At 53.8% G+C, this 20,802-nt stretch overlaps 1 protein-coding gene across 14 annotated transcripts in view; it reads right to left on the bottom strand.

Moving 5' to 3' along the window:
* Window positions 1-19,107: 19,107 nt before the first annotated feature.
* The window catches only part of BRD1 (bromodomain containing 1), a 52,368-nt gene continuing 50,673 nt past the window's right edge, over window positions 19,108-20,802 (bottom strand). For all 14 annotated transcript variants that reach the window (XR_010578276.1, XM_065521964.1, XM_065521970.1 and 11 more), the window contains one exon: window positions 19,108-20,212. Coding sequence is in view for 13 of the 14 variants with exons in the window: in XM_065521964.1 (XP_065378036.1) it covers window positions 20,029-20,212 (184 nt within the window). In the remaining variant the exon portion in view is untranslated. The remainder of the gene's footprint in view (window positions 20,213-20,802) is intronic.

The raw sequence follows: 20,802 nt of genomic DNA, 5'->3' as shown, positions 1-20,802 counted from the left end.
GGGGTGGGGATCAGCCTGGATAGAGGAGGGGGTGGGGATCAGCCTGGATAGAGGAGGGGGTGGGGATCAGCCTGGATAGAGGAGGGGGTGGGGATCAGCCTGGATAGAGGAGGGGGTGGGGATCAGCCTGGATAGAGGAGGGGTGCAGTTCAGCCTGTACAGAGGAGGGGTGGGGTTCAGGCTGGAGAGAGGAGGGGGTGGGGTTCAGGCTTGTTCTGCAAACCCCACGTGAGTATCTTGGCCTTTGTTTTTCTTTTTTCTTTTTTTTTTTTTTTTTTTTTGCGGGGGATGGAGTCTCGCTCTGTCACCCAGGCTGGAGTGCAGTGGCGCAATCTCAGCTCACTGCAAGCTGTGCCTCCCAGGTTCATGCCATTCTCCTGCCTCAGCCTCCTGAGTAGCTGGAACTACAGGCGCCCGCCACCTCGCCCCGCTAATTTTTTTTTTTTTTTTTTTTTTTTTTTAGTAGAGACGGGATTTCACTATGTTAGCCAGGATGGTCTTGATCTCCTGACCTCGCGATCCACCTGCCTCAGCTTCCCAAAGTGCTGGGATTACAGGCGTGAGCCACCGCGCCCAGCCAATCTTGGCCTTTCTTATTCCCAGCATGCACTTGGAGCCTGTGTCCCTCACCTGAAGGCACCCCCAGCTCGAAGGATTTGTACCCCTGACTGGTCTGTCCCCTCCCCTTGGGTGTTGCTGGGACCTGTTCCTTGCTCCTAAGTCACATCGTAGGAATGAAGCAATGGAGTGTCCACAGCTAAGTGTGTGTGTGTGACCACACCACGTACAACTGACCCCGCCTTGCTGGAGCTGCTCTCTCCTTTGCTAAGGGAACACAGCAGCCGTGTTGGGCAACACCGCATGCCTAGGACCTTCAGTGGCCTCTAGCACCAGAGTGCAGCCTCTGGACAAAAGCCAGCGAGAAAATGAAGCCGTCAGTCCTACAGCTGAAAGGACAGATGGGTGCCAGCACCCTGAGTGAGCGTGGAGGTGAACTCTGCCCCAGCTCAGCCTCCAGCCCAGCTGCCACCTGATGGCAGCCTGCGGGCCCAGCAGGGGACACCACTAAGCAGCACCAGACCGCTGGTCCAGAGACTGTGTGATGACAGATGTGTGTCATCTCGAGCTGCGAGGTTTGTGGTGACCTTGTTACACAAGGACAGACGCTAATACGACGGGTTCCCACAGCGGGTCTCCAGGGCTCAGGCAGTTCTCATCACAAAACCTCAGGGGGTCTCTTGGCTGAGTGCAGAGGATAATGCAGCTGAAGGTCATGGCCAGACTCCTGGGGACAGATCACCAGCCCCTGATACCCTCAGCATCAAGAGTTGCTGCCGAATTGTGGCCAGGCCCGTTTCTTTTCTTTTCCTTCCTTTTTTTTTTTTTTTTTTTTCTTTTTTGAAACAGAGTCTTGCTCTGTCACCCAGGCTGGAGTGCAATGGTTCGATCTCAGCTCACTGCAACTTCTGCCTTCCGGGTTCAAGCGATTCTCATACCTCAGCCTCCCGAGTAGATGGGATTACAGGCATGCATCACCACACCCAGCTAATTTTTGTATTTTTTGTACAGGCGGGTTTTTACCATATTGGTCAGGCTAATGTTGAACTCCTGGCCTCAAGTGATCCGCCTGCCTCGGCCTCCCAAAGTGCTGGGATGACAGGTGTGAGCCACCACACCTGGCCAGCCAAGCTCATTTCGAAGAAAATCCATGGGAAGGAAGGAGGGACGGAGCGAGGGCCAGCACCACTCTAAGAGCAGAGTGATGGGTACGGGTGGGGAGTGGGGCTGGAGGGGGCCCAGGGGCTATGGTTCGTGGACCCAGGCCCTGGCCAGTCCCCAAACGCTGCAGCTCCTGCCTCTCAAAGCGGTTTCCTAGGGACCATCAGTATAACTGTGACAGCAAACCCATCCGTAATGTGATTTAATTAAGAGATAATGACAGTGGGACCGGGAATTGTGTTGTGCGGGTAATGGGTTCTCATTGCCTCACAAGCCCTGCAGTAACTCGGAGCTCGGGATATTAATTCGTCACCGTGTCATTGTTTGGGGAGAATTGCCATATTTCTCAAATGCCTTCAAACTTTTATTTTCCTTCCACGGTCTCTGAGTTTGCTTCAGCCCCTCACTGATTAGTTCCAGCTAAATCTGCCTTTTCTCATTAAAAGAAAAGCTCATGCATTTTATTTTCAATTAATTTGCAGGAATCTATCAGGAGAAAGTCCAACTGAACCTCGTCATTCACAATGCAATTTCTCAGAACCACCAGGGACGGCAGGTGTAGTCCAGGGTGGAGCTGGCCTCCCACCTGCTGGGGCACGTGTACCCCAAGGGCTCTCTCGGGCCAGGGCCGCTGGGCTCAGCCTCCTGCACAGACCCACCTGCTGGGGCACGTGCACCCCAAGGGCTCTCTCGGGCCAGGGCCGCTGGGCTCAGCCTCCTGCACAGACCCACCTGCTGGGGCACGTGCACCCCAAGGGCTCTCTCGGGCCAGGGCCGCTGGGCTCAGCCTCCTGCACAGACCCACCTGCTGGGGCACGTGCACCCCAAGGGCTCTCTCGGGCCAGGGCCGCTGGGCTCAGCCTCCTCCACAGGAGTGTGGGGAGAGGCCTCATCACACTTCCCACCTGGTGGCAGGTGCCAAGACCCCTGAGTCTCCTCCGCTCTGCCCTCCAGTCTTGTCCCCTTGAAGACACATGGGGCAGGGCCGGGAGGCTAATGTGTTAGGATATGGGTTCTGGCCTCTGGCAGCTCTCAGAGCCTGCCTGGCACTCCTTTAGTGAGCATCTCGCCTCTGGGCACCTCTTGACTCCCCTGGCAAGATGAAGTGGCCTGAGGGAGCCATTGGTCCCAGGGGACACTCGCCAGGACCCTCCCGCAGGCTGTGGATGTGTGTGGCCTGTCCTTGGTTTCCCTGGACCAGACCTGCCCATCAGCCTCCAGTACACATGGGTCCAGTGGGTTTAGCCACTGAAACCTCACCTTCCTCACAGCTCTTTCCTCTCATAAGTTCGCACCTTTCTCTAGGCCCCAGCTGTGCCCAGTGGCAGGGGTGAGATGAGATGTTCTGAAGCACTCATCCAAGGCCCGGAGAAGCATCATAGGGGACAGGAGGGGAAGGACTCCTGGGGGCCCACCCTGGGCCTCTGCCCGGAGGCCCGGTGTCTTCCTGCCAGCCTCTGCTGCCGGGCAGCAGCACCTGCTCCAACACCTCATGCCGAGCATTCGATGTTTTGTTTGGGAAGTCGCTGGGCGCAGCCTCTCTTGTAGGATGCAGGAGAGGACACTGGAAATATCATCACTCGTCATCAGGACAACCCTATTCTCCAGGGCTCAGCCCTCACCTCCACTCCTCAGGGCATGGACAGGTGGGCAGGGCCGGGAGCCTCTGCAGCCCGCACCCCTGTGAGGGGTCTTGCAGGAGGGGAGGCATCTGCGGCAGAGCCCAGCGTCCCCACCGCCGGCGTCCCTGCCTGTCTGCAGTTCAGCCTGGCTCCCAGCAGGCCCGGCAGCGTCTCCTCTGTGAACCCCCAGCCCCTAAACATCGCAGGGCAGCCCCATCTCCCCATCCCCAGGAGGACAGGGCCCCTGAACATCGCAGGGCGCCCCACCTCCCCATCCCCGGGAGGACAGGGCCTGAACATCGCAGGGCAGCCCCACCTCCCCATCCCCGGGAAGACAGGGCCTGAACATCTCAGGGCAGCCCCACCTCCCCATCCCAGGGAGGACAGGGCCCCCGAACATCGCAGAGCAGCCCCATCTCCCCATCCCCGGGAGGACAGGGCCTGAACATCGCAGGGCAGCCCCATCTCCCCATCCCCGGGAGGACAGGGCCTGAACATCGCAGGGCAGCCCCACCTCCCCATCCCCGGGAGGACAGGGCCCCTGAACATCGCAGGGCAGCCCCACCTCCCCATCCCCGGGGGGACAGGGCCTGAACATCGCAGGGCAGCCCCATCTCCCCATCCCTGGGAGGACAGGGCCCCTGGAGCGGACACAGGAGTGGGGCCGCCTCACATTTGCTCCCAGAGCAGACCCTCCTGCTTCCCTCCACTGCAGGCAGCCCCTTCCATGCCCTGTCCCCCACACAGCAAACCCCCCACCTTCACCCCAACCTGCCCCACCCCCACTGCAGCCCCTTTCCAGCCCAGCTCCTGCCCCTCCAACCCTCCTCCTTCCAGAAGCTTCTCCCCTTGGCATTCAGGTGAAGTAAGAGACTGGCAGGACTTGCTTTCTGGTCCCAGCCCCACTGACCCAAACAGGACCTGGTCCAGGCAGGATGAAGTGAAGAAACCAGCAGGAACCAGCAGACGGTGAGAGGCGGATCCCTGGCTGCCCTCACTGTTCACTGGCATCAGACACGCCCACCAGCACCACGACAGTTTACAAATGCCATGGCAACAACCCATAAGGTGCCAGCCCTTTCCATGGCAATGACCCAGAAGCTACCGCCTTTTTCCTAGAAAATTCTAAATAACTTACCCCTCAATTTGCATTGGCCCATCCTTAATTTGCGTGTAATTGAAAGTGGGTTCACAGGGGTATAAATACAGCTGCCAAACACCATATGCTGTGGGTGCACTGCCTAGAAGTTAGCCCTCAAGAAGCAGCACCGTTCAATGGAAGACCGCGGTCCAACACCACCAGCTCCCCCTTGAATTCCACTTGGGGAAGCCAAGAACCCTCCCAGGCTAAGTCCCAGTTTGGGGTCTTGCCAGTCCTATAACATGGGGGGCCTCCCTCTGCCACTTCACTGGCCCTTCCTTGTTCCCCTTCCAAGTGCAGTGCCCAGAACCCGGACACCATCCACTCACGGGACCTCCCCATTTCCAGAGAATTCTGGGTCTTGGCCTGGCTGTCCTAACTCCCCTCCCCACAGCTTTTGACTTTCACCTCCACTGGGCTGTCCAGCCCAGCCATGAGCCCAACCTCCGGCCCCTTCCTGTTACAGCTGGAGGGTCCTGACTCCCACGTCCACCACAGGGGCCCCCAGCCAAGCACAGCTCCAGACTTGTGGGCCCCAGGCAGGTGCCATGGTTCATACCTGTAATCCCACCACTTTGGGAGGCTGAGGCAGAAAGATCTCTTGAGCCCAGGAGTTACAGACCAGCCTGGGCAACACAGCAAAACGTTGTCTCTAAGGAAATAAAAGCAAAGATAAAGAACTTCAAGATGGCAGCAGCAGAGTAGATCCTCCTCTACATGCTTGCCCAGTGCATGGCTGGAGTCCTGCCTGCTCTGCCCCTCGTGGCCGTGCCCCTCTCCCTCGGGTGACTGATCAGAGCGGGTCCCCCCACGCCTGGCCGTGCCCCTCTCCCTCGGGTGACTGATCAGAGCGGGTCCCCCCACGCCTGGCCGTGCCCCTCTCCCTCGGGTGACTGATCAGAGCGGGTCCCCCCACGCCTGGCCGTGCCCCTCTCCCTCGGGTGACTGATCAGAGCGGGTCCCCCCACGCCTGGCCGTGCCCCTCTCCCTCGGGTGACAGATCAGAGCGGGTCCTCCCATGCATGCTTTGCCCAACATGTGGCTGGAATCCTGCCAGCTCCGCCCCTCTTCCTGCAGGTGACTGATGGGGACCCTGCACAATGCCCCCTCCTCAGAGACACCTGCCCTGATGTCCGCACAGTGACAGCCCCGCCCTCTCCAGCCCCTGCTGTGTCCCTCCACCTTCACCCCACAGCGACTGTGTGCTTCTGTCCGAGTCCCCACACACAAGCCCGTGATTGAGGGTGTCTGCCTGTTGCTGAAGCCCCAGTCCCTGGTGTGTCCCCCAGGCTATGGTAGGGGTCCCAGAGCATCTGTCGACCACTGTAGCCAGTTCCAGTTTCAGACATCAGTGTCCACAGGGGCTTCAGTGCGGATGCCAGTGCTTTGGGCTGGCCTCTTCTACAACTCACCTCCAGCCATGTCATGGCCTCAGCTTAAATCCCTTCAGATGCACAACTGACCAGGCCAGCACAGCAGCCCATCCACCTGTCCGGGTGACCCTCCTGCCCTGCTGGCCTTCTCTCGGGGCCAGGCTGCAGGTTAAGGCTACAGTGAGCTGTGGTTGCATCACTGCACTCCAGCCTGGGTGACAGAGCAAGACCTTGTCTCCAAAAAAATTATCAAAATCAAAAATGAAAGATGGGATATCACTACAGATCCTCCAGAAATAAAAAGGACGATAAGAGAATGCCATGAATGATTGTGTGCCAACAAATTAGATAACAGATTAAATGGACAAATTACTGAAAGAAACTACCAAGGCTTACTCAACAAGTAAACAGATTGAAATAGTAATTTTTGAAATTTCCACACTGAAAAGCACAAGGACGGATGACTTCACTTGTGAATTCTACCAAACATTTTTTTAGTTGCTATCAACAAGTTTATTGTCTTTATCTGGAAAATCCTCATAGAAATTGTTTGGTTTAGCTTTCAGCAGCCTGCTCCCGAGCTCTGAGGAAGCTTGCCTTCTTTCGAACTACCCGGTATTTCTTCTGAGCAAGGGACATTTTCACCTCTTCTTTTTAACTTCTTTCTTGGGCTTCTTTTCATAGACTGGATTATCTCATATAGCAGCATGAGCTTTCTTTTTTTTTTTTTTTTTTTTTTTTCTGAGATGGAGTCTCACTCTGTCACCCAGGCTGGAGTGCTGTGGCACAGTCTTGGCTCACTGCAAAACCTCCGCCTCCCAGGTTCAAGCAACTCTCCTGCCTCAGCCTCTTGAGCTGCTGGGATTACAGGCATGAGCCACTGCACACGGCCACAGCATGAGCTGTCTTATACATCTCCTCCATCGTGTCTGGAGTTATGCTTTTTTTCTTTTTTTTGGTGGAGTCTCACTCTGTCATTCAGGCTGGAGTGCAGAGGCATGATCTCAGCTCACTGCAACCTCCACCTCCCAGGTTCAAGTGATTCTCCTGCCTCAGCCTCCCAAGCAGCTGGGATCACAGGTACCCACCACCACATCCAGCTAATATTTGTATTTTTAGTAGAGATGAGGTTTCACCATGTTGACCAGCTGGTTGCAAACTCCTGACCTCAAGTGATCACCCTGCCTCGACCTCCGAAAATGCTGAGATTACAGGTCTGAGCCACTGCGCCTGGCCTACCCTGTTCTTTATGTATTGAGAGAACTGCTTCTTGTAAGCATCTTCATCTTCCTCCATTAAGTAGCACATGTAATCTGAAATATTCTGGCCTATGATGTGCTCCCATTGTACTTCTGCATTAAATTAGTTGCTTTCAGAATCATGACCAGGGAATCGTTTGGTACTGAGAAGGATAGACCAGCCTCCACCCACAGCTCCCTTCAGGGCACCAAAAACTTCATTGCCAGGGGGAGTTCCGGCAAGGCCTGCGTCCAAAGAGCAGGTGAAGGCACCTGGCTGACCATCTATGCCTTCCACGTTGTATTCATCACCAGTCACTTCCACTTGGCCTTCCTAGATCTTGTCCAGGCCAAACCTATTGAGAAGCCTGGGGGCCAGCAGCAGGCCAGGGCAATATGCTGCAGCGTCATTTGTCAGGCCAACCTTCACACCGTATTTCAGCAGTTCGTGGGCATATGCTACGCAGACTATCATATCCCCCTCGATACGGGCATAAGCAACCTGACAAATGATATCTGTTTGTTACACAAACTATCATCCCGTATTTGGGTGTAAATATCCTGTATTTGGGATAAAAGTCGTATTTACTTTCATCCTGTACCACCAAGCGTTTCTGAGCGTAGTGACCAGTTTTACCTCTCCTCATCTTCCACATTTCACTTGGTATCTCTTAAAGTTGGCCTTATTCTCAACTTTAACAAACTCCATCCTGTGGAACAGACACCCATGTCTGTGGCTCAACAGAGACCTGCAGACCCAGCAGTGCTGGGCAGGGAAAGGCTCTACCAAACATTTAAATAAGAAGAAATGCTAATCCTTCAAATATTTTTTCAAAATAATGGAGGAGAAGGTAAGACTTCTAGATATGCTTTGGATGTCTTGTCCCCTCCAAATCTCATGTTAAAATAAGATCTCCAACGCTGGAGGTTAGGCCTGGTGCGAGGCGTTTGGGTCACAGGGCTGGATCCCTCAAGAACGGCTTGCAGTAATGAGTGAGGAGAATTCACTCATTATTCCTGAGGCCCTCACCAGAAGCAGATGCCAGCATTATGCTTCCTGTGTAGCCTGCAGAACCATAAGCCAAACAAACCTCTTTTCATTATAAATGACCCAGCCTCAAGTCATTCTTTACGGCAGTGCAAATTGGACTAACATGTTTCCCAACTAATTCTGAGGCCAGTATTACCCTGAAACCAAAACCAAAGATACCACAAGAAAACTGCAGACCAATATCCCTTCTGAACACAGATACAAATATCCTCAACAAAATACAGAATTCAGCAATGTATAAAAAGGATTATATCCTAAAACCAAAAAAGAATGTATCCCACGAATGCAGGTTTGGCTTAACATCCAGAAACCAATTAATGCATTACATTAATAGAATAAAGGACAAACCACATGATCATCTCAAAAGACACAGGAAAAAATAGAAAATTGCAAGTGTTGGTGGAGATGTGGGGAAATTGGAACCTCGTAAATTGCTGGTGGGAATGTAAAATGATGCAATTGCTTTGGAAATCAGTCCAGCAGCTCCTTAAAATGTTAAACAGGGCTGGGCACAGTGGCTCACGCCTATAATCCCAGCACTTTGAGAGGCCAAGACAGGCAGATCACCTGAGGTCAGCAGTTTGAGAACAGCCTGGCCAACATGGTGAAACCCCATCTCTACTATAAACACAAAAATTAGCCCAGTGTGGTGGCTCATGCCTGTAATCCCAGCTACTCAGGAGGCTGAAGCAGGAGCATCACTTGAACCCAGAAGATGGAGGTTGCAGTGAGCCAACATCACGCCACTGCACTCCAGCCTGGGCGACAAGAGCAAAACTCCATCTCAAAAAAAAAAATCATCTGTACCCACACACCCTCACATCTGTACACACCCACACACAATTTTGTTCTCCCAGGTGAATGATTCAACAGCCAGCTCCAGACTTCATATGATGTTACCCTCCCATATTTCAGCATATATCTCTAAAATAGAAGGGTTCTAAACAAAGATAACCACAATATCACTAGCAAACCTAACACTTTTATTAAACAACTGTTCCTGTCATCAGCTATCTTGTCAATGGTCAGATTTCCCCAGTCGTCTCATATATTGGATCAAATCGGGATCCAAACGTTGTCTACACATTCCAGCCAAATCTTTATGGAGACCCCAATAACTACCCAAATTTTATAAACTCAGTTTCACATTTAAACACAGCTTCTTCAGTTCAGTTTTCTTTTAAAATGTAGATTCTGAATGGCTGGTAGTCTAAGCTCGTCTGGGCCCTGAAGCTCCCCTTGGTTGCAAGTGACATCAGCCCACACCTTCAGGTTGAATAAGTCCATCTTACAATCTAGTTAAGAAAAAACAGCCAGGCCTTTTAAAAATGTTTTTATTCTTTCTTGTCAGGGAGTAGAGAAAGCAGCAACTGTCCTCCAGAATATAGAGCTTATTTATGGTAACATTGTTTATGACAAATTCAGATGGGAGCTAACCCAAATGGCCATCAGAAAGAGCTTGACTAAACAGACTAGGTTACATTCAACCAGTGGAAAACCATGCCACATTTAAAAACAATGAGGTGGCCAGGCACGGTGGCTCATGCCTGTAATCCCAGCACTTTAGGAGGCTGAGGCAGGTGGATCACTTGACGTCAGGAGTTCGAGACCAGCCTGGCCAACATGGTGAAACCCCGTCTCTATTAAAATGCAATAATTAGTCGGGTGTGATGGTGGGTACCCGTAATCCCAGCTACTCGGGATGCTAAGGCAGGGGAATCGCTTGAACCCAGGAGTTAGAGGTTGCAGTGAGCTGAGATCGTGCTGTTGCACTCCAGCCTGGGCGACAGAATAAGACTCTGTCTCAAAATAATAATAATAATTTAATTTTAAAAATAAAAAATGAAAACAGTGAGGTCACTCTACCTGTGATAACATGAAAGTGCCAAGCTATGCAGGTGAGTAAAAAATTAAACCGTGTGGGAAAAGCAAACTTGTACACAAATCTTCACAGCAGCGCTATTCACAGTCCCCAAAGTGTAAACAGCCCAAGTGTTCGTCTGCTGATGAATGGATAAGCAAACCGTGGAAGCCCCATGCAACGCAGTGTCCTTCAGTGAAGCTCTGACACCTGATCCAGCCAACGCGCTTTCAACCATCGCACTAGGTGCGGGAAGCCGGGCACGAGAGGACCAGTACCGTGCGCTTCCACCCACAGGAGCCGTCCAGAACGGGCAGCGCCACACACTCAAAGTCGATCCGTGTTGCCCAGGGGCCGGGGGCAGAGGAAGGAGGAGGGACTGCTGATGGGACGGGTGTCCTTTGGAGGTGATTGAAAGATTCCAAAATGGACTGTGATGATGGTTACACAGCTCTGAGAATGTACTAAAAACCACTGAGTTGTGTGCCTTAGATGGATGAATTTTCTCATGCCAATGATCTCTCAGTAAGGCTGGAAGGACGCAGACCTGGTCAGCTAGGAGGAGGGCCTGGTCCTTGCTAAATTGGGCAGAGTCTGTGGAGTCCGTTGGCCCAGCCCAGCCTCTCTGTGCAGCCCTGGGGTCTGGCTCCTGCTGCTGCACCCCAGGAGCTGCCGCCTCTCCCCAGCCAGGGCTCCAGGCCTGCTCTTCTCTGGGCTGAGCATCACCTTTGCCAGGGGAAGGTCGAAGCACCTGGACCCCAGCACCCCAAGGGCCTTCACAGGCCTCTTCCGGGTCCCACCTCTCAGTGAGCGCCGCGGGTGAGCACCCCTGGGCCTGAGGGCTGGGCATCCCCCAGGTGTGCCAGGGGCTCTCCGTGCAGGGCTGTGAGCAGAGTGAGAGGAGCCTGCTGGCGTCCCCACCAGCCCCCAGCCTGGGCACCCGACCCAGGGAGCCCAGCTCCCAGAGTCAGGGGCACTGATTAGTATTGGCACAGGCAGCAGAGAGCTGCTGAACCCTTCTGAACACGGGGCAGGGGAGAAAGTTGAAGCATCTGCTATCTATCAATCAAAACGAATTTACTGTTGCTCTAAGGATGGCCGCTGTAACAGGCCGCAGCCAACAGGTCACACGGTGTGATTTGTGCACGGGAAGCCAGTGCTCACGCCGGGTGCAGAAGATTCGAAACCCTGAGGGGACCCGCTGCTCCACGGAACCCGATAGAAAGCTCAAGGAAGGCCGGGCTTCAGGGGTCACAGGCCGGTGCTGGAGCTGCTCACACGGGCGGTGCTCCAGGGAGCCCTGGGAGGAGCCGTCAGCCCAGGCAGTGGGTGCAGATGGGCTCCGCCTTCACCGGCTCCGCCCAGCCCCTGGGTCGCCCACCACAGCCCCGGCCGAGACGCGCAGATGCCAAGCCACACTCGCCCTTAACTCACATCCTCACTACAACGTAGTTGTCGAGTAAATGCTCTCCATGGGTTAAAAATATAAGTAGAGACAGCCAGGGCGGTGGCTCACGCCTGTAATCCCAGCACTTTGGGAGGCTGAGGCAGGTGGATCGTGAGGTCAGGAGATCGAGACCATCCTGGCTAACTCGGTGAAACTCCATATCTACTAAAAATACATAAAACTAGCCGGGCGTGGTGGCGGCACCTGTAATCCCAGCTACTGGGGAGGCTGAGGCAGGAGAATGGCATGAACCCAGGAGGCGGAGCTTGCAGTGAGCCGAGATCGTGCCACTGCACTCCAGCCCGGCGACAGAGCGAGACTCTGTCTCAAAAAAAAAAATACATATATATATGTAGAGATATGAATGTCGATTCTTATGACACTTATTTATTCATGAAACCAATGGCTTAGAGGCCAGAAATTCAGTCCCTGGGTTGACACCAAACCCCACTGTTGACTTTTCCTGCTGAATGGAGGAGCTGGGAGAAGCCTGCCTCCAGCTGGAGCCTCACACCTGTGTCCACCTGGCAGGCCCCCACCCAGGCAGGGACAGGCCACTGGGCAGGAGGCACTGGGGCATTGCTGGGGCTCAGGACACTTACAGGATGAGTGAAGGAGGAGGAGAGGGAGGAAGGCAGAGAGGACCACCTCAGCCACTCTGACCTTGCGTCCTGGCCATGCCTGGGTTCTTAGAGGCAGGAGCTGGGGGGCCACAGGGCTGGGGGCCACAACCTCTTTCAGCTGCTGCCACCCTCCTTGGCAACGAACCCCAAAGCCCCTCTCACCTTGCGGGTGCCACCCACAGGCCTGGCGCAGGTTCCACATGATCTGTGTCAGTGTTTCCCACACAGGGCCAAGAATTACCAGGAAGCCACTATCATGGCCCAGCTGCATCCATCAGCCACCATTCACCTCATTCTGGCCCCAGCTAATCATGTCAGGGTGGGGAGAAGCCCAGGAAGCCAGCTCCCCACAAGCCCCTGGCTCAGCCCCACAGCCTGACTGCATCATCTGAGCCCTTGGTCCTGGCCTGCCCTGACCCTCCTATCCCCAGGCCTGTTTCCAACCTCCAGTATCTGAAAACAGAAAAGGACAGCACCCTGCCCAGGGGCTTCCCTCATGACGGCCCCTGTGGGGACTGAGGCCACCCCATTGCAGGTGGGCCTGTGCCAGCTGCACCTGAGGCAGGGTTGGGAGGAAATGACCACCCAGGTCAGCCAAGCCAAATGGGAACAGGATGCGGAGGAGCCCAGGGGGCCCGTGGCCTGCAGCCACCCCCACAGCAGCATGCCCAGGGCCGGGTGCATGGGGACCCCAGGCCCTCAGGGGAGAGCTGGACCTGAGTCCATAGTGGGCACGGGAACCAAACCAACCGGACTGCTGGACAGGGGCCTTCCAGCCCCATTGACCAGCCCCGTGGCCAAATGGACATCAAAGCAGGAGTGCCGCATGTCCACCAAGAGCCAGAGCGGGAGGCTGGCGCAGCCCTCAGGCAGGTGTGGGCACGCAGCCCCAACCTCAGCAAGGTCTTGCCTTTTTTTTTTTTTTTTAGTCTAATTAAAGGTTGATCAATTTTGTTTATCTTTTCAAAAAGCTAACTTTTTGTTTTGTTGATTCTTTGTCTTGTTTTCTAGTCTCTATTTTGTTTAGTTCTATCTCCATCTTTATGATTTCCTTCCTCCTATTAATTTGGGGTTTGGTTCATTCTTGCTTTTCAATTTCTTTGATGAGCACTGTTAGGCTGTTTACTTGAAGTCTTTCTATCTTTATATATATAAAGTGTATCTCTTTATCTATCTAGATAGATAGATAGATAGATACAGAGAGACAGGGACTCACTCTGTCAAACAAGCTGGAGTGCAGCGGTACAATCATGGCTACCTGCAGCCTCGAACTCCTGGGCTCAGGTGCTCCTCCCCACTCAGCCTCCCAAATAACTAGGACCACAAGCACATGGCACCACGCCCAGCTAATTTTTGTATTTTTAGTAGAGACAGAGTTTCATTATGTTGGCCAGGCTGGTCTTAAACTCCTGACCTCGTGATCCACCCGCCTCGGCCTCCCAAACTGCTGGGATTACAGGCATGAGCCACCATGCCCAGCCCTGACTGTGTATTTTCCAGTAGCTTGTCTTTGAGCTCATCGATTCTTTCCTCTGCTTGACCTATTCTGCGGTTGAGAGCCTCTATCAATTTTCCAGTTCAGCAGATGTTTTTCTCAGTTCCAATATTTCTGTTTGATTTTTTAATTTCAATATCTTTGTTAAAATTCTCTGACAAGTCTCTGAATTGATTTTCTGGGTTGTCTTGGAGATCACTGAGTTTCCCCACAACTGCTATTTTGAATTCTTGATCAGAGGCTCACATGTGGCTATCTCATTAGGGACGAGATACTTCGTCCCATTAAGTGGTTCGTAGTTCCCCGTTTGCTTGTTTCTTGTGAATGCACATCTATGTCTTTGCATTGAAGGATTAGTTATTTATTCCAGTCTTCTCTGTCTGGCTTGTTTTGGTTTTTACTGGATATGTTTGTTTAGAGATTCTTTGCAATGTACCTGTTGAATTTTTTTTTTTTTTCCTGCTAGGTTGCTGCCTCCTTCTTCGCCACTAGAGGGCAACATAAGCCCAGGTTTTGCTCAGCTCCAATAAAGGATCAGAGTGAGGCTTCCCGTCCCAAATCGGGGAGGTCCCACAGGTGGATACCCCGGCAGTGTGGGAAGACTGGCGGGAGGTCTGCCCAGAGAACCTATGGACTGTGCCTCCTGCCGTGTAGCTCAACAGGCTGACTTGGTGCCTCCTTTGGCTGCATTACAGGGCAGCTTTTAGGGCTGGAGATGCTAGTCCCACCTCTTCCCTTTGTCTCTGGCTGGCCTCAGGGGTATTTCTCCTTTAAGCATTCTGAATGCTTCCCTTGGGTTGAAACAGAACAAGTCTCCTGCCAGGGAGCCCAAGATAGCAGGGAAGCTGGTAGTCCACCTTAATCTCATTTTTCCAGTGCAGAAGCTGTGAGTCAGGGGAGATGTGCCCATGCTTGGTGCAGGTAGAATGGGCAAAAGGGACATCATAGATACAGAATTCCAGTTCTCTTACTGCTTGCTCAGAGTTTATTCACTTCTCTGTGGCCCTGGGAACTGTCTGTCTTCGTATCTGAGTTCTGGGATGTTGCTGGAGATTATCTTGGTGCTGAATATTTGTCTTGGATTTTCTGTGGCAGAGAGTGAAGCCAGCTGGCTTCTGTGCTGCCGTCTTGGAACTAACCATCTCCTCAATGTTTTTTTCATTTGCTTTTAATTCTAGGTGATAATAACAACTGAACTCCATAAACCAGCAGGTGCCACATGTGGGTGCATTTGCCACATATTGATCCTCCAAGGTGGGGGTTGGTTAACCCACCCTGGGCTCTACTTCCCACCCCCACCTGGCTATCCCGTGGGGGTTGCTGAGCCCCAGAACCTGGCTGTCCTCACCTGTACAACAGGAGGGGGTGGGGAGTCAGAGGAGGCAGGGGGGCCCTGGAGGGTCTTGGTGCTTCAGGGTGGGAGTCCCCACAGCTGGGCTAATGTTAAAACTCAGGCAAGGGACCAACAAGAGATGTGTTTCATTTGCAACAGGAGAAACACTGTCATGAGATAAGGTAGAGCTGCATTAAGAGTCGGTGAGCAGAACATTGTAAGTGAATCATAATTTCATGAAATATCCACACAGGACACTTTGGAATCATCGCAGCCTCTCTGAGCAGCCCATCCTCCCGCTGACAAGGCCCACGACAGCCTCAGAAACGGGAAAACAGATCGACTTTCTCCAAACTGCTCACGCCCCAAGCTAGGAAGGAGCAGCTTAACTTTGAGCCAATTCCAGAAGCAAACAGTGCTGGGTTTAGGGAAGGCGGAGCCAGACTCCATGTGAGGGCGTCGGATGCCAACCCTGCACAGTTGGGTGGGGGGCTGCGCCCAGGAGGAGCAGGTGCGGGGGACAAGGCCAGCTGGACACATCTGAGCGGGAAGCTGGGATCCCACGCTGGATACGGAGCCCCCTGCCTGCACCCAAGACCCCACCAGCCAGTCATCGTGCGGACTCCAGACCCCCACCAGCCAGTCATCGTGCCGACTCCAGACCCCCACCAGCCAGTCAACCCAGGGAGGTGAGCATGACTCAGTGGGCGCCCCCACAGTGGGTCAGCTTCGCTAGGGCACAGCCCGGGAACCCAGGGAAAGTGATTTGCTGTGCTCTATTTTAAAGGCCTTTTCACATCAGCGTACTAAGCTCCTCCTCATTCTTTTTAACCCACTGCCAAGGGTTTTCCAGCCAAGGCAGGGCCGAGTGGTGTCAGAACAGGAGGCCACACTGTGAACTTGGTTCCCAAACATGGCGGCTTCGTGCCCTGAGTGTTCCGGGTCTCAGCTGCCCACCTCGAGGTGCTCCTCCGGGGCCTGGGAAGAGGTTCTAGCCAGGTGGGGAGGCTGCAGGGAAGTCAGTGGGGTGGGGGCGGTGTGGGCACCCCCCAGCCCCAGCCAGCTCCGGTCCTGGTGGTCTTGGGCCAGAATGGATCTGTTCATGAGGTGGGCGCCAGGCCCGTGGGCTCAGGGAGATGTCAAAGCCTCTGGTTTTGGTGGGAAAGGTAGGGGACCTCTTGCTCCCTCCTCCTCCTGAAAAGCCAAGGCGCACCAACCTCCCGAACCTACACTCCCACCCTCCCCACACTGAAGCGGAGTGCACCGCCCTGGAAGACTGAGGACCGTGGCCAGGGCGCGCCCTGGGAGAGACAACCCTGGAGAGCAAGACCGGACGGCGGGCGAGTCCGGGATCTGCGTCTGAGCCGCTGGGAACCCCTGAGCGCCGTCCACGGAGCTGAGGAAGGGGTTCCCCGACGGGATGAGAGCCGTCTACACAGCGCGCTTCCTCTTCTCTCGTTAGCGCCGCGGAACCAGCCTCTGGTTCTGCACCTCGGCTCTGGGAGCAGCGCCCGGCTTTGATGAGCGCTACCCCGGGACTGCCCAGCCTTTGCTCCGCTGGCCCCGCCAGGCCCGGCTCCGCGAAGCCCCCAGTGTCCAGCCCAAGGCCCCGATTCCGCAAGGACAGGGCCCTGGGGCAGCATTGGAGCAGGGCGCGGAGGCCAGTCCTCCGAGTATGAGGTCATTGCAGGTTTTGAGAAAAAAAACAGCGACCCCACCCCCTCTAGAACGCGGTACCTTGTTTAAGGAAGCTCCTGGGCCTTCAGGGAGTCCCGCCGGCTCCTCGGCACACCCCTTCCCTCCCTCCCCCGCACCACCGCCTCCCTGGGAGCCTCCCCTCGGGCTGCGCTTTCCGCCAAACACCGGGAGGTCTTCCAGGAGCCTGCCCAGTCCCCACAGCAGCCCAGAGACGCGCACCCCCACCTGTACCTGCCAAGCCCTCAGAGACGGCACCTGGACACGCCCCGCATGGGAGGAGCTCCGCCTCAGCACCCCTGCAAGTGACACAACCCTGAAAACCTGTGAGAGGCCTCTGAGCAGCCCAGAAAGTGGCTGGAAGACGCACAGCAGCTCACCCCTCTGTAAGGGCAAGGACCAGACAACACGCTGAGCCCTGCTTTTGCAGAGGGGCGACGCTCCAGGCCAGGCGCGCTCGGCAGGTGCCAATCCTATTTCACACCTTTGTGTTTACATCATCTTATTTTGCATTTTATGTCTAATTAATATGCAGCTGGCCAGGTGCAATGGTTCGAGCCTGTAATCCCAGCACTTTGGGAGGCTGAGGCAGGTGGATCACTTGAGGGCAGGAGTTTGGGACCAGCCTGGGCAACATAGCAAAACCCCATTGCCAATAAAAATACAAAAATTATGGCCGGGCGCGGTGGCTCAAGCCTGTAATCCCAGCACTTTGGGAGGCCGAGGCGGGTGGATCACGAGGTCAGGAGATCGAGACTATCCTGGCTAACATGGTGAAACCCCGTCTCTACTAAAAATACAAAAAACTAGCCGGGCGTGGTGGCGGGCGCCTGTAGTCTCAGCTACTTGGGAGGCTGAGGCGGGAGAATGGCGTGAACCCGGGAGGCGGAGCTTGCAGTGAGCCGAGATCACGCCACTGCACTCCAGCCTGGGGGACACAGCGAGACTCCGTCTCAAAAAAAAAAAAAAAAAAAAAAAAAAAATTAGCCAGCCGTGGTGGCAGGCATCTGCAGTCCCAGCTACTCCGGAAGCTGAGGCAGGAGAATCACTTGAACCCAGGAGGCGGAGGTGGCAGTGAGCTATCGAGCCACTGCTCTCCAGCCAGGGCAACAGAGAAAGACTGTCTCAAAAAAAAAAAAAAAATTGATATGCAGTTGACCACGTATTATGTGGTCAGTCCAGGCAGTACCGCTCCCCCCCCACCTCAGCCCTCTGTCCCTACAGCTCCAGGCCCTCCCCAGCGCCTCCCCTGGACAAGACATGATGCCCAGAGGGTGAAAATCCACCAAGGTTAAGCCAGAAACAAAAAGCTCAAAGCTTCAGCATCTCCCTCCGCTCAGACCCATACTTAGAAAGCAGATTCCGCTCGACAGCACCATGAGGCTGTGGGTGGGAAAGAGAAGGGACACAAACCGCACCCGCCCCTAGCTGGGCCTCTCAGCAGCCCTGAGTGCTCCTGGGCTCCACCTGGCTCCTGCACCCGATTCCCTTCTGCGTGGGCGGTGGGTGATTCTGGGGGCCACCAGCTGCTGGCGGTGGGGAGGGGCCTGCCGGGCAGGGCTGGCTGTGGGAAGGAGAGCTACGACAGATAGGAAGCACCTGCCAGATGCAGGACAGAAACTATCTAAGAGGCCGGGCGCGGTGGCTCACGCCTGTAATCCCAGCACTTTGGGAGGCCGAGGCGGGCGGATCACGAGGTCAGGAGATCGAGACCATCCTGGCTAACACGGTGAAACCCCGTCTCTACTAAAAAATACAAAAAACTAGCCGGGCGAGGTGGCGGGCGCCTATAGTCCCAGCTACTCGGGAGGCTGAGGCAGGAGAATGGCGTGAACCCGGGAGGCGGAGCTTGCAGTGAGCTGAGATCCGGCCACCGCACTCCAGCCTGGGTGACAGAGCGAGACTCCGTCTCAAAAAAAAAAAAAAAAGAAAAAAGAAACTATCTAAGGAAAGCTTTATTTCCAAGTTTATTTTTATTTATTTATTTTTTTTTTGAGACGGAGTCTCGCTCTGCTGCCCAGGCTGGAGTGCAGTGGCCGGATCTCAGCTCACTGCAAGCTCCGCCTCCCGGGTTGACGCCATTCTCCTGCCTCAGCCTCCCGAGTAGCTGGGACTACAGGCGCCCGCCACCTCACCCAGCTAATTTTTTGTATTTTTTTAGTAGAGACAGGGTTTCACCGTATCAGCCAGAATGGTCTCGATCTCCTTACCTCGTGATCCGCCCGTCTCGGCCTCCCAAAGTGCTGGGATTACAGGCTTGAGCCACCGCGCCCGGCCTATTTCCAAGTTTCTATGGAGATGTTACCAACGGTGAAGGCTTAAAAAGCATTTAAAACTTTTATGTAATTAAAATTTTAAAATAAAATATGATCAGGTGAAATAATACATACTGCCATCCCATAACAATTTTTAAGATAAAGGCGTGTCCCCGCCCCTCGCAGTCAGCACCCCACCTGTCCTCGGGGCTCACCCAGCCGTCTAGGGCTGTAGGAATAAAATGGCCACACCGTCCAAATCTTGACTTTATTTTTAATATAAAAAATGCAAATTTGGAAACCCACCCTACTTTCCCCAACATAATGCTTTACCTCTTAAAAATAAAAATAAAGTACTAATTCTATATACATCACATGTACCATACAAAAATGTATCCAAAGTTTCTATTGCTACCAAAGTGTTCTAAATTAAAACAAGTTACAGAAAGCCCCTCATTGTAAACAAAAGATTACAAGTTATAAAATCAAAGTACACACAGGCCAGAGTCATTTATACAACGCAATGCATTCTGCTCCCAAGCCGAGTTGAATTTTTATGTGCCTGTATAAAAATGCATATCAATATACCTTTGCAAATGTATTTTTCATTATAAAGCAAATGAATACACTTTCTACAATAAATAATCCGCTGGGAGGCACACCTGCGGGGTGGAGGCGGGCGGGACGGCGGGCGCGGGCAGCGGGCGTTTTTGGTGATCTGCAAGTGATGTGCACAGCATAACTTTATTCTCCCCTTTCCACAAAGTACCATTCAAAATAATGTCCTTTTCTTTCTTAAAATACACATTTGTCATTGTAAATTTACATCCCGTCTTATTAAATAAGTGGTACTCTGTGTAAAGAGGATGATTTACAAAATTATTAAACATTCAAAAGTCTTTAAGAAAAAGCTACATGTCAAAGACAGTGACGCCAGCAGCACGGCCCGGGGTCGTGTGACAGACGCACTGCGCTGCCCGGACGCGCCCACCCCACTCACAGCGCCCAGACGGAGATGGGTTCCTAGAAAACGTGGAAATAAAACCTCCCCCTCCCTGGGGAAAAAGAATTAAAGAGCTACAACTAAAAACCAGAATAAGTTAAGTTTTGAACAATATACAAACATGTACAGCTTATCAACACTATGGACAAGACCCGCGCTGGCAGCCGGGCCGTCAGTCAATGTCACTGAGGTCGCTGGTTGGCTCCCCGTGGACGCGGCTCAGGTGGTTCATAGCGCGGTCAAAAGCGATCCGCACGGCCTTCCGGATGCTGGAGTTCCTCCCTTCCATCATCTTTAACTTGTCTATAGTTTCGTCGATACCAAGGGGAACCATTTTGGACTTAGGAAGCCACTGCCTTTTTAAAAGGAAAAACATGGGGAAATCATTGCTTGCATGTGGTGCTTCAACGTGCTCCATGTAATCATCTAACACATCCACTGCCCTCTGATAGAAAGGGACCCTGCTCAGCACCACCAAGACAGCTGGGCCCTGTGTAGGGACAGGCCCGAGGCCAGGGGTGCACCCCTCCCTTCCCCTCCCTGGCTTGGGGATATGGGGAGCTAAGTAAGGCAGAAAAACCATCACCTCCTCCTCCACCTCCAAAACGTTCCCAGTGCCTGCCGAGTGACAAGACATGCACACACGAAGCCCAGAGCCAGGGTGGGCCCCGGAGCAGGGGCCGGCGGTTGGGGAGACCCCATCAAAGGGGCCCTCGATGGACAAGGTGTGGGCCTCGCTCAGGGCCTGACAAGGAGCAACGGCCGTGTGGCCAAAGAGGCAGAGGTCGGGGCAATGAAGAGAAAGACGGTAGGGATGCCTGTGTTGCCAGCCATGCTCCAGGCACACCATACGCAGGTGGCCCTGAGCCTCTGCGCCAGGTCCCCAGAGCAGCCAGCTCCACGGGGAACCAGGAAGCACCTGCCTGGGCCACGTGCACAGGGCACA

The sequence above is a fragment of the Macaca fascicularis genome, chromosome 10 (genome assembly GCF_037993035.2).
Source record: "Macaca fascicularis isolate 582-1 chromosome 10, T2T-MFA8v1.1".
NCBI classification, from domain to species: domain Eukaryota; kingdom Metazoa; phylum Chordata; class Mammalia; order Primates; family Cercopithecidae; genus Macaca; species Macaca fascicularis.
This window is presented reverse-complemented; position numbering and strand designations above follow the sequence as displayed.